We start from the raw sequence: 15,090 nt of genomic DNA, 5'->3' as shown, positions 1-15,090 counted from the left end.
AAGATGATTGGCATATCAGTTTTAAAAATTTTTTTAAGACTGGATGAATTTTTGTAGTATAAATGTTTTCTAAGGATTATGGAGAAACACGTTTTACCTCCAATGTAGCATATGAAAATAATGACATTACATTTCAAGTGGAAGTAGGGTTTCCATTTCATTAATTAAAATAAAATTTGATATGCAGTTACTTTTTTCTATTTAAATAGGACTTATTCAGAAACAAAGATATTTAGATATGCTGTAGCCCATATATTTATAGTTAATAACATGAAGTTTTCTTTCAGACTGTTGAATAACTACATAGACAATAAAATTAAGGTTTTAACAGACTCAGTCTTTTGAGTTTTCTGAATCTTATAAAATCAGTTATTTTCCTTTAAACACTGAAAAGCAGCCATTGCCAAAAATGTTTAACTTTGAGCGATTGATATGATACAGTGCAATTGGTTACTAGGATGATTAATGCAGCAGTGAAAAAGTTCCTTTTCACAAATAGCATATTATCACATAATATAAAATAATACCTTTGAGCCCATTGTTTTATTGCTTTTTTGGGAAATTAATAGACTTTATTTTTTAAAGCAGCTTTAGGTTTATAGAAAACTCAAGCAGAAAATACTAAGTTCCTGTATATTCCTTCTCCTTTTTCTTATATTAACATCTCACATTCGTGTGGTACATGAGTTAGAATTGACGAATGGGTCTTGATACATTATTATTAACTAAAGTTAATAGTATGGGTAAGTTAATGTTAGGGTTCACTCTGTGTTGTACAGTTCTATAAGTTTTCACAAATGCATAATGTCATGTAAAATATCACACTGAATAATTTCACTGCCCTAAAACTCATGTTCCACTTATTCATCCCTTCCTCTTTCCTCTCCCTTCCTATCCTGGCAACCACTGATCCTTTTATTGTCTCTATAGTTTTGCCTTTCCCAGAATGTCATACAATTGGAATCACACGATATATAGCCTTTTCAGATTGGCTTCATTCACTTAGCAGTATGCATTTAAAGCCCCTCTGTCTTTTCATGATGAGCTCACTTTCAAGAGGTAATTCCATTTTTGGTCAGCATGTCAATCTTAGTACAAGGTCAAACACTGGCTTTAGGCGCAAGCTAGAATAACAGCAGTTTTTTGTTTTGTTTTTTAATTGTTTTGAGTTTTTTGTGTTTACATGGGAGTTTTTGGTTTCTTTTGATAAAGTTTTTTAATTCCTCTGGTTTTTTTGTGATTAGTGATTTTTGTCTGCTGTTTTAAGAAATCTTTGTCCCAATGTCATGATGATAGTCTTTTTTTTCTGGAAACTTAATTGCTTTCATTTCACAATTACCTCTAAGAACCAACACAAAGTAATTTTGCGTGTGGTATATGGTGGAAATCAAGTCTTAACATCTGTCTTTTTTCCTAAGTAATGTGAAAGGGAGCAAGAAGTTTTAGGCTCTGGCCTTATGTTGTGTCACTGGATAAATATGTACACTGTTGACTCTGAGAAAAAGCAAAACAAGAAGCAAATAGATCCATAGTTGTTAAATGTAATCTTAGGAGGGCTTTTTAAAAGAGCTGAATCTAAGCACAAACAATGCACGGGTAACTTGAGGGCTGTTCTTGAAGTCCTTATTCTGAATTTGCCATGCTGTTTATCAGATGATTGTCTTTTACTGCAGTGGTTCCTAAACTTTGCTGCCCATTTTAGAATCACCTGGAGAGCTTTTAAAGATCCCGATGCCCAAGCTGTACCCCGTACCAATTAAATCAGAATGTTTGGGTATGGAAGCCATACATCAGAATGTAAAGATTTCCAGGTGATTCCAATATGCAACAATGTTTGGAAACCAAAGTCATATTGAGTGCCAAATAACTGGGCTTGGTGTTTTCACATGTATGATCTTGTTTTTAATTCTGTTAACAACTCTGCAAGGTAAGTTTTATTGTTACTTTTTTTAAAATTTATTTATTTTACAGATGAGAAATTCAGGGTGAAGTAAATGACTCAAAATCACACAGCTCTTTAGGATTAAAATTCAGGGTTGTTTGACTCCAATCAATGCTCCATCCACAACTCCATGTTCTCTCACTAACATTTCTTAAATGGCAGAAAGGTAAGAATGGAGATTATGTATTTTTTTGACTCATTAATTCAAGAATTATCTAGTACTTATTATTCTAGGTGCTAGAGATAGAGTGATTAAAGTGTGTTTTTATAGAACTCACAGTTGGAAAATAGAAATAAAGCCAAATATTTCTAGTTGCCATTTATATAAAATAGGGCATATATGAACTAAAAAGGAAAGAGTATTGATAGCATTAAGAAGGAAATCCTCTCAGAGCATGTAACATTTGAGCTGAGACCTAAAGCATAAGGAAGGAGCTAGGTGCATGAAGTTCTATGGGAAAGTTCAGGCAGAAGTAACACCAAGTGCAAAAGTCCTAAGGCAAGAATGAGTTATTGAGGACCACATAGGCCTGTGTGACTGCAACATAAGATTAGAGAACTCAGGAGCCTGGATTGAGATGAGATTTTACAGATAGTGAGAATCAGATACAGAAGGGCTTACAGACCATTGTCAGAAGTTTGGATTTCTAAGGTGGGAAACAGAGGGTTTAAACAAGGGAGTGGTATAATCTGATTTGTTTTAAAAGTTCAGTGTGGCTGCTATATGGAGAATATTGGAGGGGGACGGGATGGAAGAGGAGAGAGGAGTCATTGCAACATTTCAACTCTGTGTTCCTCTTTCCCTTCTCTAACCTTTCCTTTCATTCTCTGTACTGTTTGACAATTCAATCCACAAGCTGTTATGTGGGCACATGCATGGTAAGTACATGCACCAGTAGGGCTTGGGGGATGTAGTACGGGTCCAGATTGGAGTATAGGAGGCTGAACAGGATATAGATGGTATGAGGTGGGGTGGGGGTATAGAGGTTTGAGACTCAAATGGAATGAGAATATCACTACAGATGGGTGGCCTGGTATGGGCTGTCACAGCCTGAGAGCAATAAGAAGGGTGTAGACATGGCTTAGAAGAGTGTTAGGGCCTAGAGTAGGGTGTCCACTTAAAAGGTGTCAGAGCCGAGCTGGTGAAGGTGTCTATGGAGTTGTTCAAAATCAGAGCCTGAAAGAGAAAGTAGGAACAGGGTGAGGACAGCTTCTGTAGAAGGGCAGTCTAATGTAGTATGTCAGATCCAAAGTAGTGTAAGCAGGACATCCACATGAGGGAAGGGCCAGCAGCAATAATGGAAGGATGGCTGCATATTTCAGGACTGGGATAATGGGAGCCAGATTTCTTAATGTTGGAAAACAGAGTTACAAATATGGAAAGAGAAAACTAAAAGGAATCCTGTAGTATTGGATTAAGATTAGAGGTATCTGTGTGAACTCAAGGTTTTCAATAGATAGAGAAATAAGTACATTCTCTAATTTTGTCCACCGAGAGGACCTGAAACATTAACACCTCATTAGCAATGAGCACACCAAGGATGTAGGTTTTTGGTTTTTAAATACCAATCTCTATTAACAGGAATCATAGTTCCTTGGCAAAATGTCTAATGCTAGGGCAAAGTATAAGATAAGCCTGGAATATCTTGTGCCAGAAAGCAAGCAAGTGTTCAAATAATGGTGGGGCATGTCCAAAGGGCACAGAAGCCAATTTGGAGGGGCTCCCACAGGCCAAATATGGGACAATTTCAACATCAAAATAGTAATGTATTACAACAAATTGGACAAAATAGGAAACCATGAGTCAATGCTAATAGAAATAAATAATGTGATGAAGAATGGGATATTGACATAATCTCAAAGTACCTCCCTACAAAATACTTATACATTACAAAGGAGGAAAAAATAACTTTATAGTAGAGAAGCCTAGGGGATACCACCTTAAACAAAAAAATCAAAGTTAAAATTATCAATACTAAGCTAATTGAAATCCCACGCCTCCTGAAGGAATGCAATGAGAACACACCACCACTTCCAGGATATTCCTGTCAAAGATTCACAACCTGGATCTAATTATTAGGAAACATCAGGCAAACTCAAATTGAGGCATCTTCTATACAATAACACCTAGAATCTTCCAAATAGCAAGGTTATGAAAGTTAAAGACAAATTATTCTAGGTTGAAGGAGACTAAGAGACATGACCACTAAATGCAATGCATGAATCTGAACTAATTTTAAAGATTATTAAATGTTAAGGAAAATTAGCAAGAAAGAATAAATAAGACTATTATAACTGTTTAGGCAAAAGATGAGGATAGTAGAGGTAGAATTGGTAAAAAGTGTTTGGATTTTGAATATATTTTAAACTTAAAATGACAAGACTTTCCGACTTTTGTCCTGAGCACCTGATTAATAATAGTGCGATTTAAAGAGATGGGGGAAAGTGTGGGAAGTGGGAAATATTGAGGGTAGGGAATGAAGAGTTCTATTTTGGACACATTTTTCAGTTATCTATTGCTGCATAACACACCACCCCAAAATTTAATGGCTTAAAATAACAACAATATATGTGTTCATGATTCTACAAATTGGGCTGGATTTAGCTTCCTAGTTTTTCTAATGGCCCATTCTAGGATTATCTGGAAATTTCTAAAACCTCAACTGTGGCTAGATGATTCCAGATGACTTCACACACATATCTGGTGCCTTACCTAGCATGAACAAACTAGCTAGGAGCTGGCTGGGGTTCTCTCTTCATGTTATCTTCAGCAAGGCAGCTGGACATCTTTACATTGTGGCTCAGGGCTCCCAAGAGAACAAAAGTGAAAGCATTCTGTTCACCAGGCAAGTCACAAGGCCAGCCCAGATTCAAGAGGAAATATTCTCTACCTCTTGATGGAAGAAGTGGCATACATGCACAGGGTAAAAAATCTTAGTAGATAATCTACCACAAATATGTTAAGTTTGAGGGACTTATTAGGAGTTGAAGTTGGAAATTGGATAGAGGAGTTTGGTGATCAGGGAATTCTGGACTGGTTATATAAATATGGGAATTATTAGCAAATATATATATTTAAAACCATGGACCTCATAAAAAGCACCTAAAAATGGAGGGTTGATAGAAAAGAGAAGAAGGCCCAGGGCTGAGCCTGAGCTTTCACATATAAAGGTAAGACAGAGAAGAAGGCAACAGAAGAAATCGAAAGGGCCCTATGAGATAGGAAGAGAATGAAAGTGCATGATCTAGTGAAAGATGGGGGGCAAAGTGTTTCAAGAAACAGGCCTATCTTGTTAAAAGGTCAAGTAAGAAGTGGCCCTTGGACTTGGTTCCATGGAGGCTGTTGTGACTTAGATATCAGGGACTCATGTTATTCAAATTGGGTACCCCAAAATCAGAGGCACTCAAGAGTAGTCCAGTTTTAGAAGCCATAGGATAAATGTGGTTATCTTCTTAAAGTGTCAGTTTTACTCAATGATAACTAATTTAAAATATTTTATTACAATAAAAGCTACATTAGGGACTAGTATAACATTTGCATACATTTTCAAGACATACTGTATCCCCCCAAAATGTTATGCTCTGGGGCTTTGGGTTACACTGTATGAACTTGACCACTGGAAGGGCTGGAGACTGAGGTCAGCCATGTGGGAATCAACTACATGTACATGACCAAGCCCCAATAAAAACTCAGGACATCAAGGCTCAGATGAGCTTCCCTGTTTGGCAACACTCCATGTATATTGTCACATATCTTTGCTGCAAGAAGTTAGTACTGTCTACAACTTCACTGGAAGCTCTGCATGTGGAAGTCTCTGGGACTCTGCCCCATGCACCTCTTCTCTTGACTGACTTTAAGCTGTATCTTTTTTCTGTAATAAACCATAGCCATGAGTAAAATAGCTTTCAGTGAGTTTTATGAGTCCTACCAAATCAAACCTGAGGTGTTTGGGGGACCCACAAACTTGCAATTGGTGTCAAGTGAGGATGGGCTCCCAAACTTTGCACTTTGGGACCATCCTTTTTCTCTATCAACATAATACTTGGATAGAAAAAAATCAAAAAACACTTTCTATACCTACATCCTCATAAATTACAAAATGTTTATTGATTTATCTATTTAGTGACAGGCACTGAGCTGGGTACTAGGAATATAGGAATGAACAAAGCACAATCCAACTCCTGCCCTCAAGAAGCTCACAGGTATTGTGCTATAGCAGCAGTCCCCAGACTTTTTGGCACCAGGAACCCCTGCTCCTATGAGAATCTAATGATCTAAAGTGGAGCTGAGGTGGTGATGCTAGCACTGGGGAGCTGCTACAAATACAGATGAAGCTTCACTTGCTTGCCTGCCACTCACCTCCTGCTGTATGGCCTGGTTCCTAACAGGCCACAGAACAGTGCCAGTCTGTAGCCAGGGGGTTGAGTATCCCTGTGCAATAGGACTAGGAAAGAGGAGTGAATAAAACAGACCCCCAGAGATTAATGTGTTGTGTAAATAAGGAGGCATCCTTAAGTGGGGTGTGTGAATGTTTACACTGATGCCAACTTCATCACTTTCATTTGGCTATCATTCCCTCTTAGTTCAGGAGAGGAGTCAAGGATTTTGTTTCCCTGGGGACTAGGCACATGGTTATGTCATTTACCAAGAAGAAAGGCAAATGCAGAAGCAAGTTTTATGGAAAAACAAGTTACTCATCCTTTAAATATGAGTTTGAGACCTAAGCAGGATGTCCACATAGAAAGTTTAAGAGCCAGGTGGAGGTTTGGTCCAGAGGTTGGAGGAGAAAGATTGCAGAGCCACAGATTTGAGAGTCACAAGAATAAGGTAGATAATGCCATCAAAAAGGGTCAGGCTGATATTTAACTTTGTAACACCCTCTACAAACTTAATATCCTGAGAAGACAATAATATCCTGAGAAACACCAAGTTTAAGGACTATACAGAGCAAAGCAGGCATGGAAGGAGGCTGACAATGAGAAACCAGAGAGTTTGGAGGACCCCAGAGTGGTGGGATGCAATCCAGGAAGAATTTCATCAAAGAAGTTGCTCAGAGTGCACTGGAATGAGGTCAACCAGGCGAGGATTTTGTTTGTGACTTGTTGAGTGCACCACTCTTAGAGGTCTTGCATGACGACTGAGGGAAGCACACTAATTTTTTTTTTAATAGCTGCAGCAGGATAGGGAAGAAATCCTGGTCTCTCTGGGCAAAAGCTAAAGTGAGGTGGCTCTTCTGTGCCTTTAATGAATTCTTACTGAATGCTGAAAGTTTGGTTAGGACCACTGACTCAGGACCTATTTCTTCTCAGGGCACCTCCTGAATGAACAAAAGAAGCTCCTCTTTGGGAATGTGCGCGGAATCGCCCACAGCAGTCCAACAGCGGGGGAGCAGTAGCTCAGCACAGCCCCCAGGGGGCGCAGGGCCTGAGATTATCTGCGAGCCTTGGGGCGGGGCCAACCGTGGGGCGGGACCTGGAACAACTTCCGGCTTCCGGTGGAGCCCTCGGTCTTCTCGCGTAGCCGTCATGGCCTCCGAAGAGAAAGATCCTCTGAGCTATTTCGCGGCTTATGGGAGCAGCAGCTCAGGCTCTTCGGGCGAGGAGGATAACAGCGAGCCGGAGGAGACGAGTCGCAGGGCTTCGGATCCGACGAAGTCGGCAGGCGGCTGCGGAAACAATACGGAGAAGCGGCTGCCGGGCCCCGACGAACTATTCCGGAGCGTGACGCGCCCGGCCTTTCTCTACAATCCGCTCAACAAACAGATAGACTGGGAAAGGCACGTCGTCAAGGCGCCTGAGGAGGTGAGGTTTCCTACCCCGTTTATCGATCTTGGTCCCATCCTCCGCCCCCTTCCTTCTGAGCTGCCTCCTGGAGGCCGGCTGTCCGTTCCGCCACACACAGTCACCCCCTGCAGGATGCTGTACCACCCTCTCCCATCTCCAGCCCTGGGGAGCCCGGGCCCCCTCCCCCAGCCTGGTGGGTGTCAGATCCGACCCGCAGCCCCCGCCCACTTGTGAGGAGACCCAAACCTCCGCGCTCGGTGCCCTGACCTTGTGCGGTGAGGACTAACGGTGGTGACTCCCCCCGCCCCCCCCCGCTGCAGCTTCTCCCCGAGACCCCTTCCCTTTGAAGTCGAAGTGCCTGCTGTGCTGCCTCCAAGACAGTGTCTGCTGCAGCCTCCTGAAGGGGTCAGCCTTGGCGTAGTATCTCTGAGACTGGATTCTTCTTTGGTAATTAAAAGTTATTAGCTTTATTCGTATAGGGAACCCTTTGGCTTTTCATTTAACAGTATTGTGATTTTGATGGAAAAATATATCTTTATACCTTAAAAGAAGTCAGCCTGAATGATAAGCGAACGGCAGGGAGGTGCATGTGCCCATACCGATTACAGGAACCTCGGTTCGTCACAGTGCCTCTTAATGTGTTTGCTTAACAGCCTCCAAAAGAATTCAAAATATGGAAGTCAAACTATGTACCACCTCCGGAGACCTACACTACGGAGAAGAAACCTCCCCCTCCAGAGCTGGATATGGCAATAAAATGGTCTAACGTATATGAGGACAATGGTGATGATGCCCCACAGAACGTTAAGAAAGCTAGGCTTCTACCGGAAGGGGAGGAGACAGTGGAATCAGGTAAGGAGAGTCAGACTCTGGTGGTAATAGCTTTTGGTCCCTGTGGTGAGTTGAAAAAGATCGAGATAGTCAAGGAAATTTAAATCTAGCGAGTTAGCAGACTGATTACGCTGGTCTTTGAATACATTTTGCTGTGTTTTTTGGGAAAGATAGTATGTAGTCAGCTTCGAAGCTATGATATCTCAACCAGTAGTATTTGCTGTATTTTAGTGAAAGATCATAAATTATCCAGGCTTTAAGGTGAAATCTGATATCTCAACCAGTAAGTAGTGTATGTGGTATATGGTGCCCTATTATTAGAACAGTACAGTTAATTATTAGTCTTGTGATTACAGCTGCAAAGTGCTAAAGGTTTCATTTTGTATTAAAACAGTTGTGCTTTAGAGCCAAAATTAGTATTACAAAAAGAATTAAACTGAGTATTACTATATAGTAATTAAAAATAATAATAGGAGAATAATGGCTTGGTTGTCTTGCCTTCGTTTATGTAACTTCATCACTTACTTGGACTGTAAGTAATCATAGTAATCTCTGCTTTTACATGTTTATCCCTCACTTCCATCCTTCACACTGCAGCCAGTGTTCACTTTCTAAAAGTCACACCTGACTATGAAACTCACCTGCTTAACACCTTTCACCAACAGCATAGAGTCAAAGCCTTTTACAATAGGCCCTGCATTTCTCTCCACCCTCACTTCACATGACCCCCTTTCTAGCACTTTAAGATCTTAAAATTCAAAACCGAATAGACCATGCCATTTTATAGTTCCATGCCTTTCAATATATGTTGTACCTTGGTCTGGAATGTTCTTTCCTCCCTCTTTGGCTGGCAGACTCATTCATCCTTCAAAATCGAACTCAAGAAGAGAAAAATTTCAGATATCACCTCCCTCAAATTGTTTCTCTGTACCTTGTGTGTTCTAATGCTGTTGGTTGCACTTACCACCTTTTATGTGATTAGTTGTTTGTAAGTCTATCTCTTTTATGAAAATGAGTTCCTTAAACAGCAGAGTCCAGGTCTTATTTATGTTTGTATCACAGTTTGTAATATACATCGTAAGTATTCAATGGACAGTTGCAGAATTGGGCTATTTTGGACTGTCAGTTTAATGAAAGGGTGTACCATTTTTGTTGAACAGATTTCTGATCTTACCATAATGCAAGGGCTACCTACTTAGCTCCTTTTGCAATTATGAAGAGAGTTTTGTTTGTTTGAAGAGAAAGGGTAACAACTAACTAGTAATTACTCCAGTTTTGATTCTGCTTGGCTTTTCATTTCTTTCACTGATTTCCCAATGTAGATTAGAAGTCAGTAATGAAGGAAGACACATCTTCTGTAAATGACATCTTTTTGGAGATGCCAAATGAAGGGGACATTTAAAATACTTCATATTGTGTTATATGTTATATAATTAATAAAAAGCTCTTTTGCATAAGTTCTCTTTAATCCTTACAACACCTTGTTGGAAGAGGATAGGGAAGTGTGGAAATGAGAGCTCATGTGACTTGTCTGAGGTCAGAAAACAAGAAAATGGCAAGCTCTAAAATAGGTACCTTTACAAACTCAGATCTTTAAGTGGAAATGATGCCTTTTTAAACTGGGATTCACACTTGATGTGTTCAAGCTAGAGTGCTTGAGAACTATGCTGTAAGAAGAATGGCACTAAGACCACTAGAGTTGATATTCTTACTAGTGGGTACCATACACTGATGCTCTCCTTTCTTCCTCTCTGAGAAAGTCTAGGATCATATATCCAGGACAGACAAGTGGAAAGAATTACCATTTTTTTTTTCCAGGTCGTTAATATTGAGTTCAAATAGAAGAACTTCCAAATATGTGGCAAACATTATCACTATTACCATACATAATTTCTGACCTTTTGCTCATATGACAGTCCTCCATCAGAAAGTGGTAGCAATAGCAAAAAAAACAAAAGGATCCAGCAACATTCAACCAGTTTAAAGCTGGATCTGAAGATTAGAAGATAATTCTGAAATCTTTAATAACCATAAGTACCTACCTTTTTTGAAGTGATTTTGCCATTTCAGACTCGTATAGCATGTTCACAAAGTCACTGTAAAATCAATTTTTCTGACATCTTTTTTACTCTCCATTTTTTTAAATTTGTAAAATATCTTGTATTAGAAACCCCACATTCTTAAATTATCTAAATTTTTAGATTATCAGATTACTTCACTTTTACTTTTCCTTCCCATTTTCTGCCCCTTTGTCTTTTTAGCCAGTTAACTTCTTCCAGATATTTTAAAGGAGGAGGTGGGAAAGATTGAAAACTCTTCATTGAGTCTTGCTACTTTTTAGCACCTCTTGTTTAGTGGTTGTAAATGTAGATCAGCGATACTTAGATATTAATTATAGCTTTATTAACATGTAATTAATCATGAAAGCTTAGCTAAAGTAGCTAATGCTTTTTTTAATTTAGAAAGTTTGTATTAATAATTTAAATTTATTTATCTCCAGTGATATGAAATCCATAATAGAGCTTTCCTTACTAGTGCATCTGTAGTACATGGCACAGAGTAGAAACTCAACGTTTCTGGGTTCAGGTGTTTTTTGTTTTCCTGCTCTGGTTTTTAAGGTAATGCCTTGTTATATCGCTAGGTGGCATTAGTTCTTCAGTTAAAACCACTGATAAGTTATTTTTCCAAACTTAGGAATTTGTATTTCTGTTGTTATTCAGTAAATTTACTTTTAACAGATTAAAAGCAGAAATATCTTAAGATCATCTTTTTAATATATGTTAACAGTGGATTTTCTAGTAGATTTAGAAAGTAATTTTAATTTTTTATTAGTACTGAAAATAATCTCAAAAGTCAAGCATGATGATAATTAAATTCTAATTACAAAATAAAGGCCTTGGTTTGTTCGAGCTGTATGTCATATAGTTGGTTTATAGAGCCATTATTTTTGTGTATACATGATAAATTACTGATTAAAACTTTGTTTTGTAAATTCCTGGGATGATTCATTGATCTGAATTGTCTTTTATCTTACTGGCTACATAAGTCCACAGTGCTTAATGAAATGAAATATATGAATAACATCACCATGCTGTGTTCAAAGATGAAGATGCATCACCTGCTGTTGATACTAATTATTGTTCATATCAACAAAAGAGATATTCCGCTTATGGTACAGTTAGCAGAAAGAAATTGAAGGTTTATGGTTTCCTCCATAGTTTATGATCTGATATAAGTGCCTTTCCAAATTTGTTAATATGAAGGACTCTTTCAACATCAAAATAATTTATAGGCCACCATATGATAGTTGTTAAACTATGAGTATCTATTGATTGAGAAAATAAAGTCAAAACTACAATGAATTCAGTAATGTGCTTAAATTTATGTTTTATAAATCATAACATCTTCTACATGTTATTTATTCCATCTACATGGAGTTCTTAAAATAAAACCATACATTTGTTCAGTGAGGTGGGAAATTAGCAGCTGGTCTGTGCTACCCTGTGTTTCATTGAAACATGTAGTTGGATTTTTTTTTAATTGAATAAAAGGGTCAACTTTTTGAGGTTTGACATTTTTATAAATTGGAAATTTTCTGTGGCTACAGACACTAATAACATTCTGAAGTTTAAAAGGACATAGATTTAGTGTAAGGTTTTTCTCTATCCTCCCACTTCAAAATATAAAGGAGGGAAGATGTCTGTTTTTCTCTTGCCATTGGAAAATTCTCCTAGGAATGGAGGGGAAGATGGTGGGAGGAATAGAACTAACTACACAGGCCAAAATTGTGAAAATGCACTTTCAGTGAAACGTCTACTTGCAAGTTACTTTTTTAACTACAATCTATAAGGTGCATAAGATAGGGGAGTTGTTTTTGCGGGGAGAGAAAGCTGATTGGAAAGAAAAGAACAACTGTTAGCCACTTAAATAATGTTTTGGTTAAGTTGCTATCTTTTTTTTTTTTTAATAAATGTGTTCCATTCGTACAAAGTATAGATTATATATTTAAATATATACAGTGTGTGTTATAGAATATTTGGAAATAGCTTTTTATTTTAAGCTACCTTAATATAGCACTAAAGGGTCACTGAATTTTGCATGACATTACAATTGAAAAAAATATATTTTTACTGAACTTTAAAATCAGAGTTCTAAAAGTTAATTTTTGCTTAATGTTTAACATTCTTTTTAAATTACTGATTGAAACTCTTCCTTTCCTGTTTAAAGATGATGAAAAAGATGAGCATACTTCTAAAAAGCGCAAAGTAGAACCAGGAGAACCAATAAAGAAGAAAAAGTAGAAAACAAATAAGAATTTTTGGACTGTAAAACTTACTGATTTTTTTTTTGGCAGATAAGTTGATATTGTAAATTATTATGAAACAACATCTCCATGAAAGTACATGTTAACCAACTAATAAGTATTGCTGCAGGAACTTTCCACTGTGGAATTCACTTTTTATTTAAAACTTGTATGTATTTAAAACTCAAATGGTGACTTGTGATTGTGAAATTGATATCATTTGGAAGCATTCTTGCTATCACAAAATTAGTGACGTGCTTTAAGAGTTTTGTCACATGTTGACTTGTCAGTGTTCTATGAACCTTTTATAAAGGAATATATTTTTAAAGTAAATATATTGTAATGTCCTGTGAACTCGTAGGGTGCTTTTCAACAGTGTTTGTACAGTGTAAATAGATCATGGAAATAAAATTACTTATTCAATATTGCCATTACTGTAGAACATTAACATTTGAATATTTGTCTTTGACAGATACCCTCTTTGCCACGTGATGTTTTAGTAGTAGGTAATTCCATTTAGGGAGTGCCTCCTGTGATCCCAGTGCTTTGTGTATTTGTATACATTATCTCTGATCCCCAAACAGCCTAGTACAGTAGGTATTAGTAGTCTCATTTCACAATAATAAAGAGATTAATTTATCCAAGATTACACAGCTAGTGAGCAGTGAATTTGGGATTTAACTCACGACCCTTGAACTCTAAAATCATACTAACCCACCTATCTACTAATCAAAAGTTAGGAATTGTAATTGGCATTTCTTCCAGGTACCCTTCTATGGTAGTGGAGATCCTTTCGTCACCTGATCATTTATAATACTGCATGTATCATATATGCCTCATATTATGAAAATGCATTAATTTTCCTGTTAAATAGTAAGTTTTCCTGAAGATAGGATCTTCTACAAAGTGTTGCCAGATATCACAGATAAAAGTACGGAATGTGTAGTTAAGTTGGAATTTTAGATAAATAACATTTTAGTATATGTAATATTTAAAACATACTAAAAATTCATTCATCTGAAATTCAGATTTAACAAAGCATCTTGTATTTTATTTGACAACCCTACATGTTTTCTCTATGCAGCTCCTATTTTAATGCTTTGCATATAGTAATAATCAAGAAAAATTAGTGAGGTTGTAGTCATGAAGATAATCTTTGATTTGACTTATAAAGTCCAAAATGTAGTGCCATTATTTGTAACATTTTGAACAATAAAAAAGAAAATGTGTACTGCATCTGTCTTTTTTGATTCTTAACGCCTTTAAGAGACAAGAGTTAATTACAGGACACTATATACATTTCTTGTGTATGAAATATGAAAAAGATATTAGTCTTCGAGTATTAAGAAAAACCTTAGTCCAATTATTTTATCCCATACTAGATGCCAGCATTTGAAAAACTATAAAATCTATTTAGTTGGGAACATGATCCAGTAGCTTAAAATTTGTAAAAGTCATTAAAAGCGTGCCACCCATGGTATTCTGTGGAATGAAGAAGGAATGTAACGGTATAATGGTTTCCCATGTATCAAACTCACAAAAACCAATTCTGCAGCTGCTAATCTAGTAAACCTAGTCTAACTCTAGGTTTACTAATGTATGAATCCTAATATTGAAGTAATTAATAAAGCAAGAAAAGTTGAAGTCTTTGTATGTGAATAATTTGAAGGGCTTTGGTATCATATACTAAAGCATCAACTGGTAAAGCATGACCCCAGTGTGACACCAAACCAAACAAATGAATTATAATTATGAGGCTGTGATTCTGAAATCAAGAAATAGTCTGGATACATGTATTGGTAAAGCAGATATCTCAGAAGTTACTGAAATATTACAAGATTAAAATATTAACATGAAAGCAAACCATAGCCCCACACACAAAAGCCACTATCTGAAAAATCTTTTCAACCTCCCTTTACCACCAGTTGGTTCACCTCCTAGCTCATACCAATTAGTTTAATACATAGAACAAAAGCTCACTGCAGCAGTCCCCAGTGGTGCTCTGAGCCTCATTTCTAGAAGGTAACAGAATAGAGGAATAACAAATACTGCTTTTTGGGGAAGAGTGTATGTTTTGATGTTTTAGGACAGGTAGTGGCTATGTTTGTAGGGTTATTAAGCAACTGCTGGAGATGTATACCTAAGAAGGAGGTGAAATATTTTGGAACCATCTCAGCCATCAGTAGCTTGGATTTCTTGTCAAAATATGGCCAGATAATGAAAGAGAAAA

At 37.3% G+C, this 15,090-nt stretch overlaps 1 protein-coding gene across 3 annotated transcripts; it reads left to right on the top strand.

Annotated features, from left to right (window-relative positions):
- The first annotated feature begins 7,422 nt into the window (after positions 1 to 7,422).
- CUNH1orf52 (chromosome unknown C1orf52 homolog) lies at positions 7,423 to 14,096 on the top strand. 3 transcript variants are annotated; one of them, XR_895641.2, is made up of 4 exons: positions 7,426 to 7,744; positions 8,047 to 8,173; positions 8,380 to 8,578; positions 12,785 to 14,096. XR_895641.2 is itself a non-coding variant. In XM_011355575.2 (3 exons), exons 1-3 carry the CDS (start codon positions 7,469 to 7,471, stop codon positions 12,856 to 12,858), a joined length of 549 nt encoding a protein of 182 aa, XP_011353877.1. In that variant the 5' UTR covers positions 7,423 to 7,468; the 3' UTR covers positions 12,859 to 14,096. The 3 variants fall into 3 exon arrangements, 2 of the variants coding, with proteins under 2 accessions (XP_011353877.1, XP_023383831.1); XM_011355575.2 differs by lacking the exon at positions 8,047 to 8,173 and having other exon boundaries at positions 7,423 to 7,744; XM_023528063.1 differs by lacking the exons at positions 8,047 to 8,173; positions 12,785 to 14,096 and adding an exon at positions 9,880 to 11,923 and having other exon boundaries at positions 7,423 to 7,744.
- The last annotated feature ends 994 nt before the right edge of the window (positions 14,097 to 15,090 follow it).

This window comes from Pteropus vampyrus, unplaced genomic scaffold (genome assembly GCF_000151845.1).
Source record: "Pteropus vampyrus isolate Shadow unplaced genomic scaffold, Pvam_2.0 Scaffold22, whole genome shotgun sequence".
In the NCBI taxonomy this organism is placed as follows: Eukaryota; Metazoa; Chordata; class Mammalia; order Chiroptera; family Pteropodidae; genus Pteropus; species Pteropus vampyrus.
The sequence above is the reverse complement of the archived record's forward strand: the minus strand, read 5'-3'. Positions and strand labels throughout refer to the sequence as shown.

Coding starts and splice junctions, on each gene's coding strand:
- CUNH1orf52 (XM_011355575.2), top strand. CDS start 7,469: ATGGCCTCCGAAGAGAAAGATCCTCTGAGCTATTTCGCGGCTTATGGG. Junction 7,745..8,379: donor TCGTCAAGGCGCCTGAGGAG/GTGAGGTTTCCT, acceptor TTTGCTTAACAG/CCTCCAAAAGAATTCAAAAT. Junction 8,579..12,784: donor GGAGGAGACAGTGGAATCAG/GTAAGGAGAGTC, acceptor TCCTGTTTAAAG/ATGATGAAAAAGATGAGCAT.